The following is a 26,856-nucleotide window of genomic DNA, read 5'->3' as shown; positions in this document are numbered from 1 at the left end:
TCCCACTGTAGCTGAGCCGTCCTTCTAATGGCATCCGTGCGCTCATGCTGCCACCCTCAGGCAAACGTGTGTTTCTGCACCGTCGCTGCAAAATCGGTGTTGGTCGAGCGGCCAAAACACACACCGCCATCTTCTTTAAAGCAAGTGCTGCCTGCTTTGCTCTGTCCTCTGCCCACTCAGCCTGCCGTGATCTCCCCTTTGTAGAGGGAGCCAGGCAGGCATTTCCAGCTCTAGCTCTGTCTAGTCTGACTTTCAGTGGAGCAGCTGTGTGGAGATGATCACAATGACAGCTTGCTCTAATTGCTTTTGGCTTAGGTAAAACTGATGCATGCTATAATAGAGAGTGAGGGTTCAACTGATTTTTGGCACCTCTGTTACCTCGATGTGAGCTGGATTCCTACAGCTGAATTGGATTGCTTTCAGCCCAAGGGCCTGTGAACTGTTTCCCAGGCTCAGAGAAGCTGCTTGAAGAAGCTGCTTCTCAGCCACCTAGAGCAAGAGAGAACAAAGTGCAAAGCAGCCAGCGTCCTCCTAGACATTGTGCAGCAAAAGGTCGTCAGTCTGCCTGGGAGACAAGGCAAAGTGTGATGCACAATGGAGCACTTCCTCTTCTGATCAGCATTCCCATGTTCTGCCTGGGTTCAGCCTCTCCCAGCTCAGCTCCTTGTCCAACAGAGACCTGAAAGATGTTACAGCTGCTGCTTATGGGGCTGTGTAGCTCTTGTGTGATTATTTGTGTTTGAACCCATCCAAAGGGAAAGGGTTCCAGGCAGCAAATAATAGGATCAACCCTAATACAAAATCAGCAGAAATCATCTGTAACCAAGGCTCACAAGAGCTTGAGTTGTTGCTCTGCAAGGGCCTTAAACTTTGTGCTCTTTTGACTTGACCAATGTCCCCTTCCTTTTATCTTCTTTACGTTACTTATTCTGATTAAGGCCTGTCACAGGGATTGTCTTACTCAGCACCTTCTGCAATTACGGTACTCCAAAGAATACTTTGAACTGAGGACATGCTACTGGGGCTGCCCTTCCTGCAAGGGTAATACAAGTGTGTTTATGGTACATAAGTACAGAACGTTTTGTGATAAGAGGGTGCCTGGTAAGAGCAAATCCCAAGTTCTTTGTGCTCTGTTATCACACTGCAGCAAATAGATTGCAAACATGTATGTGTAAGTGTGGTGGGACTCCTGCTTGATAAGCCTGCTACTAACAAACCAGCTGGGTTTACTCTTGGGTAACAAACCTTCTGCCAGTGGGGTCTTGTGTCTGAGCTTGTTCATTTTAAATGCAAGTGAAAACCAGCCTGATGTCCCAGTGTGACAGCTTGGATCAGTGCTAATTTGCACTGCAGGTTGTTGGTGGTGTGTCATTATTTAATTGGACAGCAGTCAAACCCCACAGGAGATGAGTCAGCAGCCACACAACTGAATATGCCTTTCTCATTGAACATTTGTGACCAACACTCTGAAGAAGAAAGGCACGTAGCAAAAAGAGATTCTAGACAGCACAGCTGTGCTGTTACTGGTTTTGACTCCTTCAGTGCTAGTGGATGTACTCCATTCTCTTCTCAAGTTGTTGGCACAAATATGAACAGAGTAAAACCACCATGTGATCAGTTACACAAATGAAGAGTGTTTCATTTGTCTTGATTTCAGAGATATGTTGATGGAGGGATTTCTGACAACTTGCCACAATATGAGCTGAAGAACACAATCACGGTGTCTCCATTCTCAGGAGAGAGTGATATCTGTCCACGAGACAGTTCCACAAACATGCATGAGCTGAGAGTCACCAATACAAGCATCCAGTTCAACCTTTGCAACCTCTACCGCCTCTCAAAGGCCCTGTTTCCTCCGGAGCCCCAGGTGAGTCTCCTGGCAGCACCACAGCTTGGGGACAGTAGCTAGTGTGCAGTTTGGCTAGAACCTTTGGCAGAAGAGTCCAGGAACTGTTGGTTTTGTATCTCGTTTGTCTTACTTGTCAAAATTTGTCCAAGCCCATCCTTAGGTTGGGTTCCAGGTGTCCCTTCCAACCTGAATTGTCCAGTAGTTCTCCTGTCCAATGTATTCATGCTATACCTTGCATTCCTTCTCAAAGCCTGGGAAGAGCTGACAAGGATGAGACTTGTCCTTAGGATAGCTCAGGAGTCAGGAAAATTCCTCTAAACCATCACTGAGCATTATGTTTGCTCAGCCAGACAATCTCCAAATGACTTCCTCTGCCCACAGGTGCTGCGGGATATGTGCAAGCAGGGCTACCGGGATGCACTGCATTTCCTGAAGAAGAATGGTAAGGCACTGGGTGTTGGTGGGGTGCAATGACTTGCCTCTTCTGTGCCAGGCTTGGTGCCTTGGATTTGAGGAAAGCCAGGAGTGCATATGAAAGGTAGAAGGGCAGAACTGAGCCGTGCCTCAGATATTTTAGCACTTCAGGAAGCAGAGGTGGAGTGGACACCTTTCCAGTGCAATGCAAAAGGACTCTAGGCACTCTGATACCAGAGTGGTGGTTTTGGCACAACTGAATGTTGAAGATACTTGTTGTGAACTCTAGCACAGCTGTTAGGCACTAGTGCCACTGGGACCCTTGGCAGACACTCTTGCTCCTTTAAGGGTGCAACTAAGGTATGATTGATGTGACAGACAGAGTAGTGCAGAATGTGGGCTGCCCTTAGCAGCGCCCAAAGCCTGTCAGTTTGATACCATTGTTTCACACTCTATCTGCAAGCCCTGGACTTTCTTGCCTCCAACTTATTGCAGGTGGAATGTGTATTTAATGCCACCTAGTGTCAATTTTCAGCAGACGAAGCACAATGGGGGTTGTTCAATCTAGAGAAAAGGAGACACTGATCACTCTCCACAGCTACCTAAAAAGAGATTGTAGCAAGGGCTGGGGGAAGGGGTGGGGGTTCTCTCCTCCCAAGTAACAAGAGATAGGACAAGACAAAATGGCTTCATGTTGCACCAGGAAAGGTTTAGATTGGAGATAAGGAAGAACTTTTTCTCTGAGAGGGTTGTTAGACACTGGCCCAGGCTGCCCAGGGAGGTGGAAGAGTCCCTGTCCCTGGAAGGATTCCAAAGCCTTGTAGCTGAAGTGCTGAGGGACATGGGTTAATGATGGGCTTGGCAGTGTGAGGTTAGTAGCTGGACTTGATGACCTTAAAGGTCTTTCCCAACCAAATGTTTCTATGATTTGTTTGTTCTCTGATGCATACCTTGCTGGGGTAAGAGGAGTTATTCAGCTGTGTTTGTGGATTAAGCCCCAGGAGGGAAATCTTGCCTGCAAGATTGGTGACTGGCAGATTATCATAACAAAACACTGCCAAATAACACCCTGCAGTACTTAAAGGGGAAAAGCTAGAATTTCTGGTGGGGAAAGGGAGAGGAGGATCTAAAGCAGCTGGATTTCTAATTCAGTGTGCATTGCAATAAATATAAGCTTCAGAGTCTGGGTATGATGTCTGTCTGTCTGTCTGTCTGAAGGGGAGTTAGGATGAAGTGAGGACTAATGCTCTAGAGGCCAGGGAAGGCAGGACAGCTTGTCTGTAGCAACCTTGTGGTATGACTTCTCTTCTCAGGTCTCCTTAATCGCCCAAGTCCTGCCGGTCCTCTTCTTGCCATAGAAGCACCCCCAGGAGAGAAGAAAGAAGAAGAAATGGAAGCTGAGGACCAACTAGAAGACAATACAGCCCTTGCTGTTGTTGAAGAGCACATCTTTGAACACTTGCCTCCCAGACTGAACCAAGGTATGATCCAAAACAAGAGAGCCCAGATGATCTTCCTGTGCTGCCTGGTCCGCGTCAGAGGGTTACCGTTATGGGTGGGTATTGCTTGTGGCTGGGCACAACCACAGCCAGGGATTGAACTGACTTGCCCTCAGGAGACAGGAAGGGAAGAGGTGGATTCATTTGGCAGTGTTCTGCACAGTAAGGAAAGCAGGGGATCTTCTTGCTCACTCCTTTGGGAGTCCGATAAAGCTAAAAGCTGCTGTTTGCAGCTGTGTGCAGAGAATTAACACCCTAAGCAAGACTTCTATAAGAAATGGAAGGTGGAGAGGGGAGACCTCAGGCTGGGTAACTTCTGAGGTATGGCACTGGGGAGATACAGCCACGTTCTCTTCTGTCTTCAGCTCTTATGGAGGTTTGTGCAGAAAGAAGAGGTTTCTTGACTGGCATCACCAACATGCTGCCTATGCGTGTGGCCACGGCAATGATGGTGCCCTATATGCTGCCTCTGGAGTCTGCAGTTTCCTTCACTGTCAGGTAGGCCTTTGGCTGGTTCCCTCACTGGTGCACTTCCCAGGGCAGCAACGTTGTTGGTGTAGCTGGTGGAGCATGAATAGACAGAGTAGGATCCTCTCTAGCTCTGCAGTGCCAGAATTCCTGGAGAAAGATTTTTCTGCAACTTAGCAGATGAATGGGGGAAAAAAACCCCACAAACCAAACCCATGGCTCCTTCCTTCATGTGTCATTTAGCTACAGACAATACTTCCAGCTTGCAGGAAGATGACTGTGTGCCATATGGGAAAGTGCAGATATAAAATGTAAAGTTCCTGGGCTATTATCAACCTTCAGAGCTTCTCCCCCTTGATTCTATGAGTGGTCACATAAATGACTCTTAATGCATTTGTCACTAAAAAGAATGAGTAACCATTGACAGGCAAAACTGGTATTCTTTTCATCCTGTCCTTTATGTGGCCTCACTTATGGCTGTCTCCTGTCACTTACTAGGTTGCTGGAATGGCTTCCCGATATCCCAGAGGATATTAGATGGATGAGGGAGCAGATAACTGAAATCTGCAACTATCTTGTGAAGAAAGCCAAGAAGAAACTGGGCAGCCATCTTTCAGCCAGGTATGGCTGCTTTCCTCCACAGCCCTGCTCTGGAGGAGCCCTCCATTTACCCTTTCACCTTTGACTTTACAGACTCTACTCCACAGGAGCAGATCAAGTAATGCACAAATTGACCGGAAGGATTTATATGCCCAGCCTAAAATGCACATCTGGTCCATGGTCTCTTGCCTCCTTTAAGTGTTGGAAGGAGATCATGTGCTGAATCTCTCCTTCTTCCCATTACTGGCCAGAATATAAAGATGTAATTAAAACAATATGCCAGCTTATTCCATTCTCCCTGTAGAAGACAGAGGTGCTTCCCTGTGTGGCATTTGCTGGCCTAGGATCCCCTGAAAGTTCCTTCCAAGAGCTACTTATGACCTTTTGTGCTTTGAGATCTAGGCCTGGTTTAGGATGAGGAGGCACTAGGGGGCGCGGAAAGTTTCCAGATGAGGCACAGTGCTTTGGGTCTGCGTGTGTGTGCCTGGGCCTCTGAGCTGACCTCCCTGCAGCAGGCGGTGGCTTGAGGCTGAGGCAAGGCTGTGTGGCTTGGATGAGGATAGGAAACTGTATTACAGCAGCAAGCAGAGGGTCCCAGCTGTGATTTTCATCCTAGTGCAAGAGAGTGATTCTTAACCATGAGGTTATGGTCTGAATAATCAAGAGATGAGAGGAGGAAAATGGGCCCACACAGAGGCTTCTGACTAGGACAGTGCAGTCAGCGGTAGAACAGAATGGGTCTATAAGAACAGATGCATCAGGGAACGTATTGGAGCTACGTGATGCTTTGAGGGTATGTGAAAAGTAATTTTTAGGAGTGTTGCAGATGGAGTCCTGACTGAGACCTCATGTCACTTAATGGGAGTGTTCATGAGCTCCAATTCATATAGAGCTCCTGATCTATGGTCTTGTGTGTAACTGCAGGGCTGTGGTTCTGGAGCTCTCATCTGGCAACCTACTCTAGTCTCTCTATGTGCTAATTCCTTGCTTGTGTTTTGCCTTTCAGGCTTTACTATCACCTTGAGCTTGGAAGGCCCCAGAGCCTGTCTATTTCTTCTGCCCCGGACTGCGGTGAAGCGCTGCCAATGTGGATGAGAAGCAACCGCTCCCTGTCTGATGTCATGATGAAGTGGGAGGATTACCAGCGCCAGCTCATGATGGGCTTACTCTGCATCAATGTGGACATGCAGGCCTCCCTCTTCCCTCGGGAAGGGTTTCAGATAAAGCTCCCACCTCTGGCCTGTGCAAAAGAGTGCCTGCCACTCTTCTGAGCCTGTTGCCAGGAGGGGTGAGGGTGGGTGGGAAGGGGAGAGAGTGCAGAGTGGGACCAGTCTCATCCTTCAGCAGCAGGCTGCCCTGTGCTCCGTGTGCTGCAGAGGGAGTTTCCCTGGGATGGAGACTGGTGGCATCAACTGTAGCCATTTGTTGCCCGCTGGGCCAGGCAAGGGAGTCTCTAAAGACACATGTGGGCCGATGCCTTGCTCTGGACTTGTGTTGAGGCCTTGCCATTGCCCGTGGCCAGGCTGATGCTTACCCAGCTGGGCTCTCCCAAATAATGCACTTTGAATTGTTGTTGGCTTTTTACCGCCAAATAATCAGGATGTAGATGACGCTCTTGAGTTCATACTGCTTTTAACTTCCTTGGTTTTTCAGAGCACAAGTCGTGATTTTTCTGAAATCATCTGACATCTCTTAACTGTTTGTGCTACTGAAAGATGAAGTAGCCTCTTACCAAACCATTTTTTCTCACTGCTTCCAAATCTCCTCTTGACTTTTTGTCTTTGCTGAAGCCACATCCTTTCCTCTGTCCTTAACTGCATCCCCACTGGAAGCCAGATCTGGCCCTGCTGCAGACTGCATTGGCACTGCAGAAATGTAGAAGTTATATATTTATCCAGATTCATGTTGTCATGGTCTCTCTTGTAGCTTGAACTCTGAGTGTTATGTAAGTCATTGAGCTTGGTTTAGAGAACTAATTTAGAAGGTTGTGAGTTTTTTGTTTTGGTTTGGTGTTTTTTTTTTTTTTTCCAGGGAAACATGTTGAATTTGAGGCCCAATTCTTGTCACTCTGAATGGAATTTCCGTGAGATTGCCCTGGAAAAGCTCAGCCTGACTATCTCAGGATCAGCTTAGCAGCTGAAGCAACATGAAGTGCTTTTAGGAAGGTGAGATATTGTGCAGGGCATGTTCTTTTTGCACAGCTTGTGGTGAAGTGTCACAGCAAGTGCTGGACAAGTGGCCTCTCTGACAGGGGTTGGGCTTAGTTCCTTAAGGGATTGTACAGCTGAAGGAAATTCCAACTGGATGATACAAAAGGGATCTGCTAAACTGGGACTTGGCACTTGTCTGTTGCTCTAAGAGTTTGGATGTTGAGGCTTTGGATAGGGATTTAGGCTTGTAGCTATGCCAGCCTCACAGCTTGTTTGTCTCTGCAGCTGGCAATAGTGAGAGCATGAGAAGTGGGTAAGGAAGTTAGGAGTGCTGGTCACCTGCAGCCCACTTGGAACTGGCTACTTTTGTCTTGGCCCTTAAAAGACTGGAGCTAGCAGGTGTGTAGCAGGGCACTTGTAAGGCACTGCCTTACACATGGTGGTTTGGTAGTTACTTTCTGTGCAGAAGTGTGAACTCTGTTCCTCACAGGGTGAGACATGGCTTCCTGTTGGGATTGCATGGATTTAAGCTTTAGTCCTCTGACACAAAACAGCTCCTGGAATCTTTTTCCTTCAGCATCTCTAGCTGTGTGAGACGTCTTCTACCTCTTCTAGCACAAACAGTTTGCAGCTGGCCTATGTAAACACATATGCTGTCCTGCTCCCCAACAAAGACAGAAGAAACTCGTCATGTAGCCTCTGCCTTTAAAGTGATTTATAATAGACTCTCTTTTGCACCTTTGATTTAGAAAGGGTAAATAACCCCAGTTCTACTAACAGCTGGAGAAGTAGTGAATCTGTGTGAGCAGTGTGAGTGAGGTGGTAGGTGCTACCACAGAGTTGTGCACTGGGCATAAGTTTGAATATGTTTGTGGGGAAGGCTGAGATAAGCATCAGGACTTGTCTGCAAGCTGGGAGGCCATAGTATGGGCAGTTGCAGTGCTCACTGACTGCTTGGGAGATGCCAGTGCCAGTATGGACTCATGACTTGGAGTATCACTCAACTGCCCTTCCTGAATGTAACCTACTGTGTAACACAAGGGCCTGCGTACATTATGAAGTGGGCCTGCACTTAGGCAGTCAGATTTTTCTCCTAAGTGTTGCATAGTCAGGGCAAGTAGGGAACAAGGAAGTTCCTACAGGAAGAGTTAAAAAATGGAGGATTCTGAAACCAGAAAAAGAATCTTAGATTACAAAACAAGTCAATGTTGGGATTGTCTAAAGCCTGTGGAAAAAGCTTGCTGCTAGATGGATGTAACTCCATTTGAAGGGAACCATCAACAACCTACTGTCAGTGGGAGCAGGATGAACTTGATGAAAATTGGAATTGAGAAAAGATGTTTATTTTGTGGTTTAGGGTGGGATTTCTTTTCTTCCACTGCTTTGGGCAGCCTTCTTTGGGGAAATGGCACACGCACAGCTGCTTAGGTTGCCAAATGTGTCCCTAATGCATGCAGAGCAATTGGCAAAAACATAGATATTTAGTGGCAAGAAATCATGGCATTTCATCCAGAAGCAAGACATCTGTGAGGGACAAAGATGGATAAAGAAAACCTCGTGCTTATAAGTTGCTGCCCTTTTGAACTCTGCCTTGTTTGTGTTAATATATGGGTGGAGAAAATGAGGCAACCATTTTTTTTTCCAATCGCTTCTTCCTGGACGAGTAAAACCACTGAGTGATTATATAAACCACTAAACTATGAAACAAAATTCCCTTGGCAACAGAGCATGCTAAGAACTTGCAGCTTGGCATCCTTATACTCTGGATCTCCTCTGTTCTTTACATCAGAACTGATTGGGCTGGTGCCACTGTCTGCCAGTGCTCTGGTCCAGGAGGCTTGCTGGTCCCTGGTCCATACATTTCAAGAGACAGACTGCTGTGCCTTGTAAAAGTTCCTGAGTTCCAGTCTGTGTGACAGCTCATGTGTAGTTTAGTTTACTAAACAACATTAACCTCTCAAAGAGAAGCTTTTTTTTTTTTTTGCACACTTCAAACTCTAACCACAAACCAAAGCCTGGCTTTAAACATAAAGGTCTAATTCTTCAGAGAGGAAACTCCTGTTTTCCCTATGCTAATTTTCAGGGTGTGAACAGATTGTGGGAAAGCACCACTCAATATTAACCCTTATTTTGCCTGTGTTTATCCCCTGAGTGATCCAATATCTGCTGTGTGGTAGCTTGTTGCCTTTATAGTTTTCAGCTGTGATAAAGGAACTGCAGATCTGTCAAAAGTACCCCACCATACCCTTCTCTTTCTTAGGGGAAGTTTCATGTGTTTGCTTGAAATTCTTGCTGCTCATTCATTACAGATTGGGAAGGATGAAGAAAGTAGGGAAGATCTTGCTTGCTGATGCAGAAAGAGAGTTGTGTTTGCTTTTGAAGAATAGCTTTTTGTTATGCAGTGCTGCCTTGTGCAGATCAGACCTCCCCTCTTTGAAATCCCTGGAAACCTGTGGATTGAATATGGAGGGGGTTTATTGTGGTAGTGCTAACTGGAATTCTTCAAGCCTTTGTTCTACATGTGGTTGCATGAATGGTCTTCTGGGCAATAGTTGCTGAGTAACTTACACTAGGAAGATGTGTGTCAGGCAGTCATTTCTGCTGTAAAATGTGTGGCTGGGCAGCCCAGTAGGTAGTTGTCAGGGCCTGCCTGCTCTCCAGTGGATGATGGTGGAGAGGTCAGCTTCCTGGACCAAACATTCATCTTGCAGCCCACGTCCAATTGTCCTTAACAGCATCCACTTGAACTCTGCAAGGGCCCCAACTGTTGCTGTTGTCACTGTTTCACATAAAGGATCTGTACATTCAGGAATCCACTTTTTTTTTTCCTCTTTCCTGTGATACTACTTGCTGCTTTCAACAAGGCTAATGGTGAACTTCTTGTGTCTAACCAGCCTCTAACCTGTACAACAGAGTTGTCTTCTGTTGCATACAACAGTCGGTATTATGGCATGCTCTGTAAACCACACTTTGTGTATGGTACCTTGGGTTTAGTTTGCTGCCTGCCCTACTGCTAAGACTGATGCAAGCTGGTTTTCAAGGGGTAGGAGAAAATACTTCTAACCACTCTCTGTAGGACCTAGGAATTGTTTTCTTGTGATTTATTGGAAGGCAACACTCAGCCCAGAGGATGAAACAGAATCTGCTGTCTGCCAGCACTGGGGTGTCCCCAGTAGTTACTGCATATTCCCCAGTGCTTTTGTCCATGTTTAAAAGTTAATCTAGTAACTTACCCCTACCTTAGAGAAGAGCTCTCACTTCAGCCAAAGTGGTTGTGAGAGAAATACCTGAAACGGGGTGTGTGTGTTTACCTTGGAGGTCCATTTCTGCTAAACACACACTAGATGTGGTGGGTGGCAGGGCTGAGTGTTGCCCAAGTCAGAGGGCCTTTCCAACAGTTTTCTTGAGCTTTATTTCCGTCTTCCCTGTAAATTACTAAGAGAATGGACCACCTCACCTGGCTGCTGCATCAGCCACCTTCTTTGTGCCAAACACGCCCTGTGCCTTTACCTTGATGGTGGGCTGCAGCCTGCCTGCCCTGTGGGGTCAGCCTTCTGGCCACAGCAGTGCTTGCTCCCCTCTCCTTTTCCTCTTTCCTCCTGCCTGTCTGTGGGACAGTGCTCTGTCTCCAATCTGCAGGACTGTCTTCAACTGCACCCATCACACTATGTGGATCCACATCAGTCCTCCCACAGAGGGCAAGATGTCTCTAGTTCCAAACTGAAGAATTAGAAATACAGCTTCTGAAACAAGTACCTCTTTCTTTGGGAGTTGTCTCTTCTCTTGAAAACAGCATCTTCAGCATCTCTTTGAGCTAAACATATCCTGGTACTCCACAGAGTTTGAGAAGACCCTTAAGCACACAATGCACGTGGAGATCCTGCAGAAATCACTGAAGTCAGAGCAGCAACTAGACCAGCAATAGCATATGCAAGTCACGTAGCAATGTCACTAAGCAGTGTTCACAGACATTTTAAAAGTTCAGTATTAAATTGTTGATGCTTTTTTTCCCCCTCCTGTTTCTTTTTTTTCTAATGTTTTGCTGAAGAAAATGTCACTATTTATTTTGGCAGAAATATACCTTCTAATAAAAACTTTCTCAATCTATTTGCCTGGCTGTGGTAGATTGCTTGCCTTGCTCTTTAAAGGTATATTAAAGATTTTTGGAATGTACTGTTATGATGTGGGTTTGTTGGGCTAGGCCTTACCTGGTCAAAATCCTCTCAAGGTAAACATGCATCAGCATGTGACAGAGGGGGCAGTGACCCAGAGGTGAAAAACAGTGGATTTTCTCCCACTTCCACCTTGCTCAAGCCAAAATTTGAAACTTCTCCAATTCAGGAGGTGTCGGGGTAGCTCTGGGGAAGAGTCTCTGTTCAACAGTTCATAGAATCATAGACTGGTAGGGGTTGGAAGGGACTTTTAGAGATTATCTAGTCCAACCCCCCTGCAGAAGCAGGGTCACCTAGATCAGGTTGCATAGGCATGTGTCCAGCTGGGTCTTCAAGACCTCCAAGGAAGGAGACTCCACACCCTCCCTGGGCAGCCTGTGCCAGGGCTCCCTCATGTGAACAGTGAAATAGCTTTTTTCTTACATTTAAATGGAACTTTTTGTGTTCCAGCTTCATCCCATTACCCCTTGTCCTGTTGCTAGATACCATAGACAAAAGGGATGTCCCAACCTCCTGACACCCACCCTTTAGATATTTATAAATATTAATAAGAATCTCCCCTCAGGCTCCTCTTCTCTAGACTAAACAGCCCCAGTTCCTGCAGCCTTTCCTCATATGAAAGATGTTCCAGTCCCCTGATCATCTTGGTGGCCCCGTGCTGGGCTCTCTCCAGCACTTCCCTGTCCCTCTTGAGCTGAGGAGCCCAGAACTGGACACAGGACTCCAGATGAGGCCTCACCAGGGCACAGTAGATTGGAACAGAACCTCCCTTGACCTGCTGGCCACACTCTTCTTGATGCATCCCAGGATGCCATTGGCCTTCTTGGCCACGAGGGCACATTGCTGGCTCATGTGTAGTTTATTATCAATCAGGACTCCCTGGTCTCTCTCTGCAGAGCTGCTCTTCAGCAGTTCAACGCCCAGCCTGTACTGGTGCAGGGGGTTGTTCCTTCCCAGATGCAGGACTCTGCACTTGTCCTTGTTGAACCTCATGAGGTTCCTCTCTGCCCAACTCTCAAGCCGGTCGAGATCCTGCTGAATGGCAGCACAGCCTCTGGGCAATCAGCCAGTCCTCCCAATTTCACCGGTTTGGTGAAATATTTCTATTTGGTGAATCAGTGGATGCTGCCTCTGTGCACGTGCCTGTTTTGGTGGGATACCAAGATCTGCCCTGGTTTTCTTCAGTCTTCTGGTAGCAGCAAGCTCTTGAAAGAGACTTTGCTATGTGCTATCAAAGAGCAGGCACAAGTGCTGGAATTAGTATTAAAGTGCACAGCTGGCAAAGAAAACCGCTTTACACCTCTAACTAAACAGCAAAACCCAAACATCCCCACTCGGTGCTGTTAATGACTGAAGTCGATTGTTCTTCTACGAAGCAGCCCGGCCGCTGCCTGTGGCTTTTCTTTGCTCGGGGCACGGCCGGGCCGGGCGGGTGTTGCCGCTTACCCCGAAGGCTGGAGGCGGCAGCCCCGGCGCCGCTGCCGGCCCGGCCGCCCGGCCAGCTTTCCCTCGCCCGCCCGAGCCCCGCTCATTTCCGGCTCGGGGCCGTCTGCGGAGCTGTCGGCGCCTCCGCTCGCTCGCTGCCCCAGGCAGTGCGGCCGCAGGTGCCCGCGCCGCTCCGCTTCCCCTTCGCCGCGTCAGGTAAGAGCTGCGAGGGGCTCCGGGGGCAGGCAGCGCCGGCGGCCGGGCGGGCGGGCTGAGGGCGCCGACGAGTCCCCCCGCCACTCGCTCCGGCCGTTGGCGCCCGGGTCCGCCAGGACCCCGTCGGAGGCCCGAGCCCGCGACGCGGAACGGGCCAGGAGCCGGCAGGCGAGGTGTTGAGGAGTGGCCGCATCAGCGAACGGCCCCGGCGGTGCCTTCGCCCTCCCTCGTCGGCCTCCCCTGTCCCACCCGGCGGCTACGGGGCTCTGGTTGCCGCAGGGGCCACGCCTGTCCCCTGCCTCGTCTCCGGCTGCCCGTGATTCCTTGCCGGCAAAGGGACCTGCTCACGTGCAGAGCCGTCTTCTCTGCAGCACACTGCTCCTGAGGTGCAGCTGCAACCATGGTGGGGGGACTGCTGCCCCGGTGGGGTCTGGGCTGGGCACCTGCCGTCCCTTCCACGTTCTCTCCTCCTCTGTTGCTGTGAAGCCTGCAGGCTCCTTTGGGATGAGGTCCAGGGGCTTTGGTCTTGTGTCCTGGATCTGGATGGACAGCTCTTTTTCTCTTTTTTCGTTCTCTTTTTCCAGCATCCTCTGGTCAGACAGTGTTTTTTCTCTGACACTGCACAGTGTATATGTCACAGGTCCCTGTGGCAGTTATGTTAGTACTGCTTCTCCTTGGAAGGAGAGAAAGCTGTTCTCTCTCCTAAGACTGCAGTGTCTGTCTCTTTAACATCCCATGCACATGGGATGCACTTCGGTGAACTTGTGTGTTGAACTTCATATCCTTCCTGTAGGACTTCCGGCAAACAGCCAAGGGGAGAAGAGGCCAGCGCTCTCCAGCCTCAGACACAGGGAGATGGCTGTGCTGAGGAATACCCTGAGGAAGCAGGGTAGTCCAAGCTCAGCTCACTTGTTTAGACGCGGCCTGTTGAGTCCTTTTGGATTCTGATGGAGACAATGGCTGATGTGCTTTCAAGGGGCTTTCAGAAAACTTGTAACTTCTAGCTTTGCCTTACCCAGGTTCAGGGACAATGCATCTTATTTTTCATGTTCTAGAGCTGTATTCTGAGGATCATATAAGCAGACATATACAGATGAATATATATATATATATATATTTATATACACACACACACACACACATCTCCTGAGGGCTATGGAATTGCTTTTCTAGATGAAACAAAATCAATCTAGTCTGTCCCATCACTGTCCAATTCAGATAGTCCAGAGGACCTTCTGAGAAACTGCAATGGGTTGGAGTGAAAGAGCCTGCTGTTTGCAAGGGCATCCTGCTGCACAGAGACTGATGTGAGGCCCGAAGCATAAAGTTTTAGGATCCTTCATAAGACGGTATAAAAAGTCTACAAAGCTACGTTGCTGTCATACTTCAGAGCGTTGCTCTTCTCTTGGCCTCTGGGTGGTATAAATTGTCTGACTGGAACGTCTGGGTCGCTTTTTTGTTAATACCAAATTAGGAAAGTTTCTCCCCCCACCCAATTTGATGTATTTAATTAATCAAGACCCAACCATCTGCTGATCTGAAGTCTGTATTGCAAGGGAAGACTCTATGTGGGGCTGTTTTTGTGCAGCATAAAGAGCTGAGAGTCTGCTCTTGCTCATGACTTTACCAGGCCGCCTAAGAGGATAAACTAACGGGGTGAGGACATTTGGCAGTAACCTAAATCACATGGGCACAGCTCCACGCAACAATGTTCTTCATGGTCAGAGAGCTTTTCAGGTATTGATCCTTGTGTACAATAAACTAGGTTTGTTTTCCATACTATAGCTCATATGTAACTCACTGGCTGAACCTTTTTGATACGATAATGCTGCTCTGGGGAGTGAATCCTCCCACCTCTCCTTGCCTGCTTCTGGGAGCTCATCTCAGATTTCAAGAGGGTGACAAGAAACTTCAGCTGTGGTCTTCCAGTGAGTTGAGCAGCATCTTCCCTCTCCCTGCCAGACACCTTTGCTTGCTTTCTGTATAAAAGCTGAGGTGGAAATAATTGGTTTACTTGGAGTGTTAAGTGATGCATTTTGAGAGCAGAATGGCAGTAAGGCTTTCTGTCCTTTGTCAGTGTGTGCCTATTGAGGTACAGATCGCCCCAAAACTTGGAAGGGAGATGCTGCTGATGTGCTGGTTACTCCTCTTAATATTTTTCCAGCAGTGTTCTCTTTTCCCCACACTACATCTTAAAGCTTTAGTTTCTTGGCTGATAGCAAGAAGGATTTCCTGATATGTGGACCAACTTGCGTATTTTGCTGAGCAAACTTGACCTCTGCACTGTGCCAGGAGCACTGGGTGGATTTGCTGAGTATTCCCTGCATGCTTCTGCTGTGGCAAGGGGCAAAACGTGCTTTTGTCAGGCCAGATGTTCAAATGGCTTACTAGCCCTAAGCTTTTAGAAACCATCAGCCAGATGTTAAAACAAACCCCAACAAACAACCTGAAGTTCCATGGGGTGACATAAGTGGGGTTTTTTGAAGATGATATTTTTCATTGTCTTTCACATGCTGATTTCTGATTGTTTTGGAGATTTCTGTGTCTCTCTGTGAGCTGCCAGGAATGACTGAGTCCCAGGATTTCACTGCAGAACCTAGGGGCCTCAGGAGGAATAAGAAGTACTGAGAGCTCTGGGAGAAAAGGATGCCAGACCGCAGGTTGATAGCTGTTGTGGATTTTGCGTAGGTTATGGTACTATGAGCTTTCCAAAGAAGTCTAGAGCCATGGTCAGCTTTCCTGTGCCACTTTTAGGTTGGGGTAACATGACTTGGAAGCCCTGTGGATTTTTTAACCAAGTGGTTTTCTTCTGTAACCATGTGTCACAGCACTAAAGCAGGAGTAAATACTGTCTTTTGCTCTTAGAGACCGTGACTTTTGTTGTAGGTTTGTTTTGGAGGAAATGAGGTGTGGTGCAACATTCTGAAAGAATATGGTGCTCTCATCTGGTTGGCATAACTGGAGCAAAAGGGTGGTAAGAGTGAGAGCAAAGAGCTTGTAACATCCCTGCTTTCTGTCTAGTGAAGTGTGTGATTGCTATTAATTTAGCAGAGATGTCATCTGAAGGAGGAGCTCTTGCCCCTGCTTCTGTAGTTTAGTTTCTGCTCTTGTACAAGACTTTGTAACCCTTTTCTGCACCTGTTAATGTCCTCATCTCTGTAGAAGGGGCTGCCTAGTTTGGAAGGATGTTTGAGGATTACATACACCTGAAGGGCCTGTGGGAAAGGTTTGTATTGTTCTGAGGATGTGGCTGGGAGCTGTGCACCTCCTGGCATCTGCTGTGGTGGTCCAGCATGGTCTGGGCATGGGGCTGGCCTGAGCTGTTGATGCTGGGAAGATCCTGGCAGATGGAAAGATGTCACTGTTCACAGCAGAGGATGTCTTGCAGGCAGAGGCAATCTGCATTTCCAAAGAGGAGATGGAGAATGAGTAAGGGGAGAGCACTTAAGGCCTCTTCTACAGTTTTTCGGAAGTATTAGCCTTTAACACATGTGTTGGATGAAAGCTAAAGCACTGCAGCGAAGGTTTGAAAAAGGATGAGTTGAGTGATTGTAGCTGCACCGTCAAGGTAACAGTAGCTGTTTATGGCTTCCTATCTTAAACTCTTCAAAAAACTAACAAGCAGGATATCTGCAGGCCTTTGGAGGAGTAGGACTGGCAGCTGTGTGGGGTTAAAAATAAAACTGTTGAATGTCTAAATATGTCCTTTGGCCTGTGGAGAGCAAGCGTTTTGGTAATATCCAGCTGTGTCTGGGCACAGCTAGGTGAGTGCAGCCTCTGGAAAGAAGGGTTAGAAGCAGCCAGCAGGCTCACAGGGTATAGCGAGAGCTTGGGAGAGGCATAGGTGCAGGAAGGCAGATCTAACTTGTAATACAGGAAAACTTGGTGGCCCTCACTGTTATAGCAGCTCTGCACCTCTCCATCTCATTCAGCAAAACATCTCTGAGTAACAGTAGTGCTTTAATCTGCCTCAGTTTCTCCTCTGTAAAATGAAGAGGACAAAAAACAAGCTCGAGTCCAGCTGCGGATTTAAGCCGTAGGTGACCTGTCAGTGGACAGCATGACAGATGTTAAGGTCTTTGGACGAATGATCTGACTCACCATAAAGTCAAATTGGCTTGTTTATTGGCTGTACCGTGTCTAGGGAAGGTGAGTTGTACGCTTGAGCTGGCAGCTAAGGTGAAGGCGAGATGCAGAGTGTAAATATCGCTGAGCCTTATTTTGCCCATCACTTGCTGGTGGACAAATGCCTGGCTGTTTGTGGAGTGGGACAGGCAGAGACAGCTCTGCTGTGAGTTGCTGCAGGCTGACACTGCTGGCCTCAGCTCCCCTCCTCAGCAGGTGCAGAGCTGCTGAGCTTTGCCCAAGAAGGAAGATGAACGTCATCAAGGCTTAGATAAGATAAAGCATGACCAAATCCTTGTTACCCTTGGCAGGTGTGGCTAGGTGCAGGCTGGGATTTGTGCAGCTCCAAGGAACAGCAGCTGCGGGGAGGGTTGCAAAGCCTCCTTAAAACATGGAGACAGGGCTGAGAACTTCCTCAGCAGCAGCACTGCTGGAGCCTCTCTCCTCATCTGTCAGGTTTTTGAAGTTTGAAGATGTCTGTTTTCCGGGACTATGCTGTTCTGTCTGAGATCATGGGAACTAGGAAAAGAATTCGGACTTATTGGAGTGAAAAAGGATGCACACGGATGTGTGCTTTTCTTCCATTGCATACTTTGCTCCTGTGCTTGAGAGCTGTTTTCCCTCTTTTTCATTCTCTTTGCCTCTTAGAGGAGTTTGCAAGATCTCTGTTTTACCTTTCCTTCCTCCCAGACACGTGGCCAGAGGAGCAGTCCTCTGCTGGACTACAGACTCACAACCCTCTTTGGTTGAATGTGTTTCCTATGGCATAAAAAGAGTCTTTTGCTTTCCATGCAAATCTGGTTGCTCAGTCAAAGCTGCTAAATGCAAATGCACCACTTGTAGCTCACTCTGGGAAGAGTGGTGTGGGCTTTATGTAAAGCAGGAAGATAAGCCTGGGAGCAGTGATACACAGATTTGTGCTTGGAGAGGGGTCAGCAAGGCTGTAGTTTATTCACGACCTGCTTCCTGACTCAGGAGATGGGGTACTAGGCAGGGGGCTATTTCAAGCTGTCAGTATCAAAGAAACGAGGATTTATAGAAATGGATTAACTAGTTATGGGTACGTGTGGGTGGGTTGGTTATTGTCTCCCCTCTCGCCTCACCACGTCCCTGCTGCATGCAAGTGCAGAACCGGTGCCGACTGTGATTTGGTGACTCAGCCTGCTCTGACGCCTGAATCCCTTTCCTCTATTCACTTGGGCAAATAATATTTAGTCTGTAATCATGCTTGAGAGCTCTTGCTACTGCCTTAGATATGGGAGCTGTAATGATGCTTAGTTTGGCTTAATCCATTTCGACCTGAAAATCCACTTCTCTGAAAAATAAATGTTGTGTGGGGGGGTGGTATTCAAGGGTCTTTACTAAATCGAAAACCTTTTTGGCAGTGGATGAAGCGTTTTTCTTTTCAACATATACCACTGAATACACAGGATATGTAGTGTGGTTGAATTAGCATTACTATGGGAACCATAACATTTGTATCCCTTGACCTTTATCCATGTAGCACTAAGGATTCAGTAATGTGGCTCCAAAATGCTTTTTTTTTGTGTTCAATAAGCTTTTTTGTTCCATTCAGGATTAAGAGAAGCTTTATAAAGGACCCCAGGAGGAGATTAGAGACAGGACAGGCTGCAAAGTGCAGAGGAACAGTTGGCTCCCTGTTTTGTGCTGTCTAGCAGCATCCCAGTCAAGACCATGAGTAAATTGTCCTGCTCTGAGGCAGGTTCCTCATTTGGAGTGGGTTTGTTTGAATTCTTTTCGCCTCGGTTACACTGCTAGAGCCTTCCCCAAAGGATGTGTGGTCCTTGGGCTGAGGCAAACCTGAGCCTATGAAGAGTGGAGAGGTGATGGTCCTGGTCCAAGAGGAGCAGAGCTGAGCTCCGGCAGCACAGAGCCCTCTCAGACAGCTTGGGAGAGCTCATGGACCCTGTTACACCTGTATTGAAGACAAATTTGATGGTCTGTACTAATCTTCATGTCTGTTTTTTAGTCTGGGCTTTGAAATAAGCATCTCAAAATACATTGGAAAGGACCTGCCTTGACCTTTGCTTTCTGCTGGTCCCATTGTGTGTGTTGCTGGGAGGAAGAGGCTATTTGGAGCTCCTCTCTTTGCAGGCTCTGCTGTTCAGGTATCAGCTGGTGTCTTCTCCTGGGAGCTGGTGGAAGAGTGTTTTTTATTTTTTTCTCTCTGTAGAGGCTGGGCTTTCCCACTTGTGACTTGTGTGGCAAAGCTTATTTGCTGGGCAGTTGTTATCCTTGAGGGCTGATACAGAGGCATTTGGGGCAGGGATGAGTGAAGGGGACAAAACCATACCAGGTGATGAGGAGCCAACCTGCCAATGTCTTTACAGGCTCTTTTTTTCTTTATCACCTTCCAATAAGTCCTCAGGCTTAACTGGTGAGAGCTGACAGAGCTGAGGGCAACTTTATGCTGTCTGGAGGTCCTGGAGCTGCTATTGAGTGACAAATCCCCACCATCATCTCTGTCAGCAGGCAGAGGTGGCTTTGCTTCCTTTCATTGGTGCTGTGGCATAGAGAGGCAGTTTGATTGGTGGCAGGATAGCGGGTGGCACCTCTGGCTGCTTTAGTGAGAAGGTCCTGAGGTGTTCACCCCACTCCTGGGGTATGTTTTACAGTGCTTTGGAAAGATACTCCTTGCACTGTCATCTTATGTTTTGCTTGTCTTTTTTGCCTAAGCTCTCTGTGCTTCTCTTGGTGAAACAGGTTGCCTCAGGGAGCTCAGAACCAAGTCTCTCTGGTTCACAGCTGTGTGCGAGATTACAAAGAATTTGCCTTGGGAGCTTAATGGCAGGTTTTCTTGTGCAGCTTTCTGAACCAATGGCTACTGGCCAATGTTGGAAAGGGGATGAGATGCGTAGGGAGTGCTGCAAACCACACCTCCCAGCTCAGACCTGCTCTGATACTCTATTTACAGTGGCAGTGTTCATTCCCCGATAGCTTTGTGCCGTGGAATATAGTGCTGGTTCCAGGGAAGGGAATACAGGATACTGCCCTGCTGCTCGAGGTATTTGGGGGCACCTGCGGAGAGAGAAAAGGAGGTTGTGCAGCAGGGTGGAGGGGAGGGAAGAAACTCTCTGATTTGGTCAAGGAATTATTTGAGAGGGAAGTCTGAGGAAGTTTGAGTTGCTGTGTCTCAGCAGAGTTTCTCCCTAGGAACTTTCTGTTCTGACTTCCTGCTTTTGCTTTAAAACAGCAGAGAACTTGCTCAGGGCAGTGGAATTGTATGTCACTGCAGAAACAGTCATTATTCCCGTGATGGAGGAAGGAAAAATTATTGATTGGTTTTCAAGAGCTGGAGGTGTTTAATTAACAGATGGTTAATGCACTTCAGTTGGAATCATTCAAGGTCTTTGCAAATGTTGAATTGAAACTCTCTCTCTGTTCTGATGTGATTCTGCACGTTACTTAAGTAATTCTAGTGACTCGTTAATTTGGGAAACTGCTGATTTACTAGTAGGTTCCATGGTTACATTTTCAAAAGTAAAGGAGCAAAAAAAAAGTGCATACTTAGAATATCTGGATTGTCACGTTTTCTTATGAAATGGATTACTTGAGCTGGTTAAATTGAAAATTGAGGTTTTTCTGCTGCATACTTAGTGAAGACTTAGAATTTTTTTCTTTCAAAACATTTGTCAGGGAATTTTCCACTGCCTTGTAAGCAGACCTGTCCCTCCCCTGCCCCTTTCTGTAATCCTACGAGTGCTGCTTCTGACTCATTTCTGAACATTCCCCCCTTACCCTCACCCCAGTAATTTCACCTTTCTCAGAACAGTTGTATAAGTTGAACAAAAGCACCTCTCAGCATCTGCTTTCTAGTCAGCTTCAAATGCCATTCCTTGCTTTGACTGCTGTGCTAAGCTGTGCCTGGTGTGCAGGGAACATGCGTCCTTCAGTTGCACTTGTTATCCCTGCTAGTGGTTCAGGGCTTGTGGCTGCTCAAAACATTCTTTAGTTTTCTGTCTTGTAGAAATCTAAGGCTTTTAGTATTTTGTTGTGATTGTCTTCTCAAAGGAGAAAGGGAGAGGGTAGTTCTGGTATTTTGTGTGAGGTTCTGGAATTTGTGGACATTTGGACTCATCCTCTCTTCTTTTGTGAGGTAGGAGTGTCTAGTGTTGGGATCTCAGACTTCACCTCAACGGTCTGACAGCTATGAAGTGTCTCTACTCAGGGCATGGATTTTATCCTTTCCCAGTGCACAGATTACACCGGCCATTCAGGAAAAGTGTTTTGCATAGCACAGCCAGCACCCCCTCAGCTCACAAGGAAGGAGTGAATCTTTACCTTTATACCCATTTTTGTCAGGGAAGATCCTTAGCTGAGAGGTGGCCAAGTGTCAAACATCTGTGCATATGGCCATTTTCATCTCTATGAGGCACAGATAGCTTGACCATCTGCTTGGAAATTGCCTTGCCCAGTTGCCTCCACTCTGTTGGTTGTTTTAATAGCATTTGCAGAAAGGTCAAACTGTCCATGGGTGCCATACATCACTCATGGGCAAACACAATACAGCATCAGCTGCAGAGAGGCTTCTTTGGGGAGTTGTGGTGTCTGGAAATCCTCTCCATACTCAGTCCTACTTGTTAATCTTTGCAAACCCTTGGAGAATCTTGCAAATCCTGAGTAGCTTTTTCCCCTGGTCTCAACTGTAGCCCAGAAAAGGTTATGGGGGTGAGATCACTGAGTCCAGTTCTCAAGATACTGGAGGTGAATTTCCTGGGATGAGGAAAAGATGCCTGAACTTTATGCAGTTGTAGCCTTCTGGATAAAGAGGTTGCAAGTGCTTCAGAGAATTTACCAGCTGAGCTGGAGAAGAAATTGCCATCTATCATATGTATTTAGTAAGCAGTGTGAGGGGATGCTTTACCGAAAAGGAAGCTCATTGAAAGGGACTTGGGTGGTCTCATGTTGTGGTTTGATATTTTATCTCTGTGTGGTGGGGGAGCTGAGGACAACATAAGGCTATGAATTTTTGTTTCTGTGAGTCTGATTTCAAGATCAAGGATCTTACTCAATGAAGATAAGGTCTTTGCACACTCCTGTGAGCTTACACCCGAGGTACTTCAAGTAAGGTGGGATTGTCACAGGATTTTTAGCCTTTTCACAAAGAGGACACTGAAGCAGCTGAGGAAAACTTACATCTGGCCAGGAGAGGCTTGAGCTCAGCATGGTGCATGGCTAATTGGAAATTTAATGAAGTGACAGAACAAGACTGGGAGCAGTCAACACCTTTCTCAGTCAGCATCTCGAGATTGGGTGGCAAAAAGATCATCCTTCATGAAGCTGGCACCAGATGTCTCTCCCTCTTACAGCAGAGGTGAGAACTAATGAAAGGATGCTTAAAGAGGGTGACTGGCTTCAGCAGTGACTCTGGTGGATGAGTGTGCATGGGTAACAGCAGCCCAGGAGGGTTTCTGCTGTAATACCAGAATCTTTGTTCTGGTATTAAATAGCCAGCTATAATCTGAGGACTCGAGAGGAGCTATGAGTTAAATTTGGCACCCTTATGACAGGTCTGATGGCAGTGATAGTAATGGGAAGGAGCCTGACCTTTGGCTATTTGAGTACCAAGTCCAGTTTGTAGGATTGTCCTTAATGAAAATAGAGCAAATGATGTGGTTTTTTTGTCAGAAGACTCTGTATACTGTGAGTGTGGTTCCTGCTGAGGCGAAAGCAGCCTCTGGTCATGCTGTGGAGCAGCCAGACTGAACAAGCACTGTGTCTCTCCAACACGTGCTCATGGCAGATACTCTTCTTGTCCCAGCATAATTGTAATGGTGCTTTCCTAGTACACTCTTTTGGCTACTTGTAGCTCAGAAAATTTTCACCAAAACAGATATTTTACATAATAGTCCTTTATGGACAAACTGAGGAAAGAAAAAAAAATGGCCACTTCTGCAGCCCATGAAAGCCTGTGACATCCCCAGCAACCTTTGTCAATGAGTTCGGTGCTTTATTGGTTTGCAGAGAAGTGCTTCCTCCTGTTTGATGTGTAACTGCTACCACCCTGCTTTATCTGAGGCTCCTCAGTTTTTTCCTTATAGATCCCCATGACTGGAGACAATTCTTTACCATCTCTGCCATTTGAGAATTGGTTACACGGGCAACTCCACAGAACCCCACATTTTTGCATTTGAAGCTTTATACATCTGTTAGAACCTTTTATTCACTTATCCAACAAAGGCTGTTTTGGCCCCTGAAGTATATCAGGGACGCTGACGGAGCGTGTCTAGCTCAGGACTCAGGTGTGCTTCCTTTCAGCCTGAATTTTCTCTGCAGGACACCAAGTGTGGTTGTATTCCTGAAGGCTGGGGAAGAACCTTGTGTACCGGTGCTTGGTTGTGGAAGGGGTCTCCAGGGCAGCATTTCTGCTGACATGTCCCTGCTGATGTGCAGCAGCCAAGGTGCCAAGTTTTCCCGGATGAGTGGTGGCACAAGCCCAGCAGAAGCATACTGACTTCTGGTTGGTGTCTCTGGTGCAACCCACTCTGCACAAAAGTGCTCTCTAAAGGGGCAAGTAAGGAAGGAGGAAACTGCCAGCAATGTTGAATTAAACAATCTGAGGAGCTGCCCTTGATTTATGTCATTTCCTGTTAAGGCTATTTGAAGAGCTTTAAATGCCAGATTAAGTCTGGAGCTTGTCTTCCTTATGTGACTTTCCTGCTTGTGCCACTAGCCCTTGGAGACGCAGAAGAGAGCAGGGATCTCCTTTGCCTGGCCTCCCAGGTTTTATTTTGAATCAGAACTGATCCAGCGTGTCTGATGTCAAGGAAGAGTCTCCTGTCTTCTTTTGCCACATCTGGGCTGGCAAAGAAAGTTTATTTTCCTCCTGCCTGCCTGGCCCACTGACTCAGTCCGCATGCTTGGTGTTGCACGGGTGCAATCTACTCACTGATTGCTGAACTCAAAGCAGCATCTACCTCCAACTTCACAGTGCTGTTAGAGGTGCCCAGCTAATGTGCTGTATCATCTCTTCACAGCTAAAATACCATGTCTTTCTCAGTTATGGTCTTGAGTTAGCTGTCTCTGTCCTCTAACAGCCATGTATTTGTGGTAGAACATTAACAGCACTGGCATCAGTGGGAAACTTGATACTGCTCAGAGCCTTTCCTACTTAGTGACTAGGTGGATGATGTTTACTTAGTGCTGGCTGACCGTGGCCTCTGAATGTGCACCCTGATCTCCACCCTCTGAAGAGACAATTCTTCTTCTTGAAGCAAAAGAGTACAATATTGCTGTTTTTTCCATTCCTTTGCCACTGTGGCATATCAGCTGAATCCTTATCTTGCTTCGTATGAGATGTTGAAATGTGCTATTTTGTTTTTTTAAGGAAAAAAAGCGTGTCAGGAAACCCATGAGCCTTTATAAAGGGAAGGAATTTGTAAAAAGTAGTTGTTTTTAAACTAACTGCTGCTATTTGTCATGTCTTATTGCAGGCATGCTCTTTATTTTCTGAAAAACCAGCCGTGTTCTAGTTATATTGACAGATCCAAGACCATTAGCTGTTTATGGAAAAAATGTGGTTTGGCTTTTGTTTTTAATTGGTGAGAATTAACCTTGGCCCAAATATTGCTAGAGGAAAAAATGATGCTTTCTCTCCACTCCCCGAGCAAAACAAGGCAACAAAGCCAAAAGGCCGGTCAGCAGGAGCGGTTCCAGTGCAAACACGCACGCCCTTGGTGTTGGCAGTGCCAGCGCTGGGACGTGGTGCCAGTGTGAGGGAGCTGCAAAGCGACGCTGGTTTGTGACAGGCATCACTGGGGAGCGGTGTGTCAGTGCGACGGAGGCTTTGGGGCAGTTGCTGGGGGAAAGAGTATTGGTTTGGTGTATTGTGGATAACTCTCCATGCTGAAGGCGTCACATGTGATGGTTCTTGGCACGGGTCAGTGCTTTCTGTTGAGCTGGGAAGTGTCAGGGAGCGCAGTGTTAAAAAGTTTGTTTGTTCAACTCATGAAATAAGAAAAGAGAACTATTACCGATCTCGTGTTGCTTGCAGATAGGAGCAGAGAGTTTGCATCAAGCAACTTTCTCTGTGGCAAGTGTTTCTTTTAGCCAAGATCAAGAAGTTGGCATGATAAGTCATGAGGAAATGCTCCTCTGATGGACCTCGGTGAGGGAAATGGTGAATTGCAGCAGAGGACGTTTTTTAAAGCCGCTCTTCAGAAAGAGCCCCTTGCAGCTGCCCGTGTTTCTGGGATATACCTGTGTGTCATACTGGCATATCCCACGATGAAGTCATCCCTCCCTGTTGCAGCATGGGTTCACTCAGGGCTATCAAGCTGGACTAATCTCCTGCTGAGTAAATAACACAAAGGTTCCTGGATTTGTTCCTGTTTTCTTAAAGGGATACAATCAAGTGCAGGCAATTAAAAGAGAGTTCAAGTGAAGTGTAGCTGTAGATACTACACCTGATTCAGGCTCTCTGCCCAGGATATGTATGGGTTCCTTAGGGGTTTTTTTTAAAAAAAAAGAGAAAAATGTTTAGGTTTTCTTTAAGAAAAGCTTTGCAAAACGATTGATGTTATTCTAATTTTTCAGTATATTTCTTTTCCCGCAATTCCCTTTGGGAAGGGAGAACCCAACAACCACCCAAACAAATTCCAAACAATGGAAACAAATTTCCTAGAGAAGGGAAAGAGCAAAATGAATTTTGAACACAGTACACTGAGAAATAAATCTTTTCTTTCTGCTCTCCTCACAGCCTTTTCAGCACTGTGGCAAAGTCTTTTAAAACAGTTTTTACCAAATAGATGCCCAGTTCCTTTGAGCAGCCTTTGGAAGTTCAGCCTATCATAAGCCAGTTTGACACATAGGAGACTGAAGGGAGATCTTATTAACGTATACAAATATCTAAAGGGTGAGTGTCAGGAGGTTGGGACATCCCTTTTTTCTATAGTAGCTAGCAACAGGACAGGGGATAATGGAATGAAGCTGGAACACAAAAAGTTCCACTTAAATATAAGAAAAAACTATTTCACTGTTGAGGTGAGGGAGCCCTGGCACAGGCTGCCCAGGGAGGGTGTGGAGTCTCCTTCCTTGGAGGTCTTCAAGACCCGCATGGATATGTTCCTATGCGACCTGATCTAGGTGAACCTGCTTCTGCAGGGGGGTTGGACTAGATTTCTAAAGGTCCCTTCCAACCCTACCATGCTATGATTCTATGATTCCCTGACCAGATATCTGTTCTGCCTTTACTTGCTCAGATTTGTATGCCTGTAACGTAAAATATGTACTTTTTGCTTGCAGCTGGGATAAGAACTGTTAATAGGTGTATTTGATCTCTGACTGTCACGGGACTATAAAATCTGTGATATGCAGATGTGAATGTGACCTACAATGAGCACTTTTTATAGCAATTATTGGCTTTCAAAACGTTGGGAGGGAAAGGAAGGTTGAACAAACAGAGGAAGTGGTGAATGTTTGACATAAAATGGAATAAGGACCTGAGAATTTTTTTATTGCCCATTTAAAACCTACCTGTTACTCAGCCACTCCTGAGTGATACTGTGTTCTGTGCGCAGACAACAAATGCTTTGTACTACTGCGTCTTGGCATGCTTTTGCTGTGCATTTTTAACTTGATAAAGCAACAGGCTTCTGCTGTGGGGCTTCCTGATCTCAGCGCTTCATCTCCTTCTCTTTGTGTAATGTCTTGTGCGTGGGATCAAACCTGTCTCATCCAGCATCTGCATCAATAGCGTTATCAATGCACACCTAAACACCCAGGAAATTTCTTCCTTTAAAGTTTTAAGACTCTTTTTCTGCGCCAGGAGTAGAAAGGAAAGGGTGTGTGTTTTTCTGATCTGTTTCAATAAATAGCTTAAATATTTAGCTTTACTGTGAGGGTGTTTATGTTTCTTCTAATAATATTGTTTTAGGCAGAGGTGGAGCAGGATGTCTTTGGGAAGCTGAGAGCCCTTT

The 26,856-nt window shown here is 46.8% G+C and overlaps 2 protein-coding genes across 2 annotated transcripts in view; both read left to right on the top strand.

Moving 5' to 3' along the window:
* Positions 1–11,087, top strand: part of PNPLA2 (patatin like phospholipase domain containing 2) — a 28,966-nt gene extending 17,879 nt beyond the window's left edge. The window contains exons 4-9 of the mRNA XM_061999189.1: positions 1,658–1,867; positions 2,231–2,291; positions 3,577–3,744; positions 4,128–4,260; positions 4,729–4,851; positions 5,837–11,087. Coding sequence (XP_061855173.1) covers positions 1,658–1,867; positions 2,231–2,291; positions 3,577–3,744; positions 4,128–4,260; positions 4,729–4,851; positions 5,837–6,101 — 960 coding nt within the window. The 3' untranslated portion in view covers positions 6,102–11,087. The remainder of the gene's footprint in view (positions 1–1,657; positions 1,868–2,230; positions 2,292–3,576; positions 3,745–4,127; positions 4,261–4,728; positions 4,852–5,836) is intronic.
* CRACR2B (calcium release activated channel regulator 2B) overlaps positions 9,300–26,856 on the top strand; it is a 50,135-nt gene continuing 32,578 nt past the window's right edge. Inside the window, exons 1-2 of the mRNA XM_061999700.1 lie at positions 9,300–9,308; positions 12,606–12,793. Coding sequence (XP_061855684.1) covers positions 9,300–9,308; positions 12,606–12,793 — 197 coding nt within the window. The remainder of the gene's footprint in view (positions 9,309–12,605; positions 12,794–26,856) is intronic.

This window comes from Colius striatus, chromosome 7 (assembly GCF_028858725.1).
Source record: "Colius striatus isolate bColStr4 chromosome 7, bColStr4.1.hap1, whole genome shotgun sequence".
NCBI classification, from domain to species: domain Eukaryota; kingdom Metazoa; phylum Chordata; class Aves; order Coliiformes; family Coliidae; genus Colius; species Colius striatus.
Note: the sequence above shows the minus strand (reverse complement) of the source record. Positions and strands in the feature narration are given on the sequence as shown.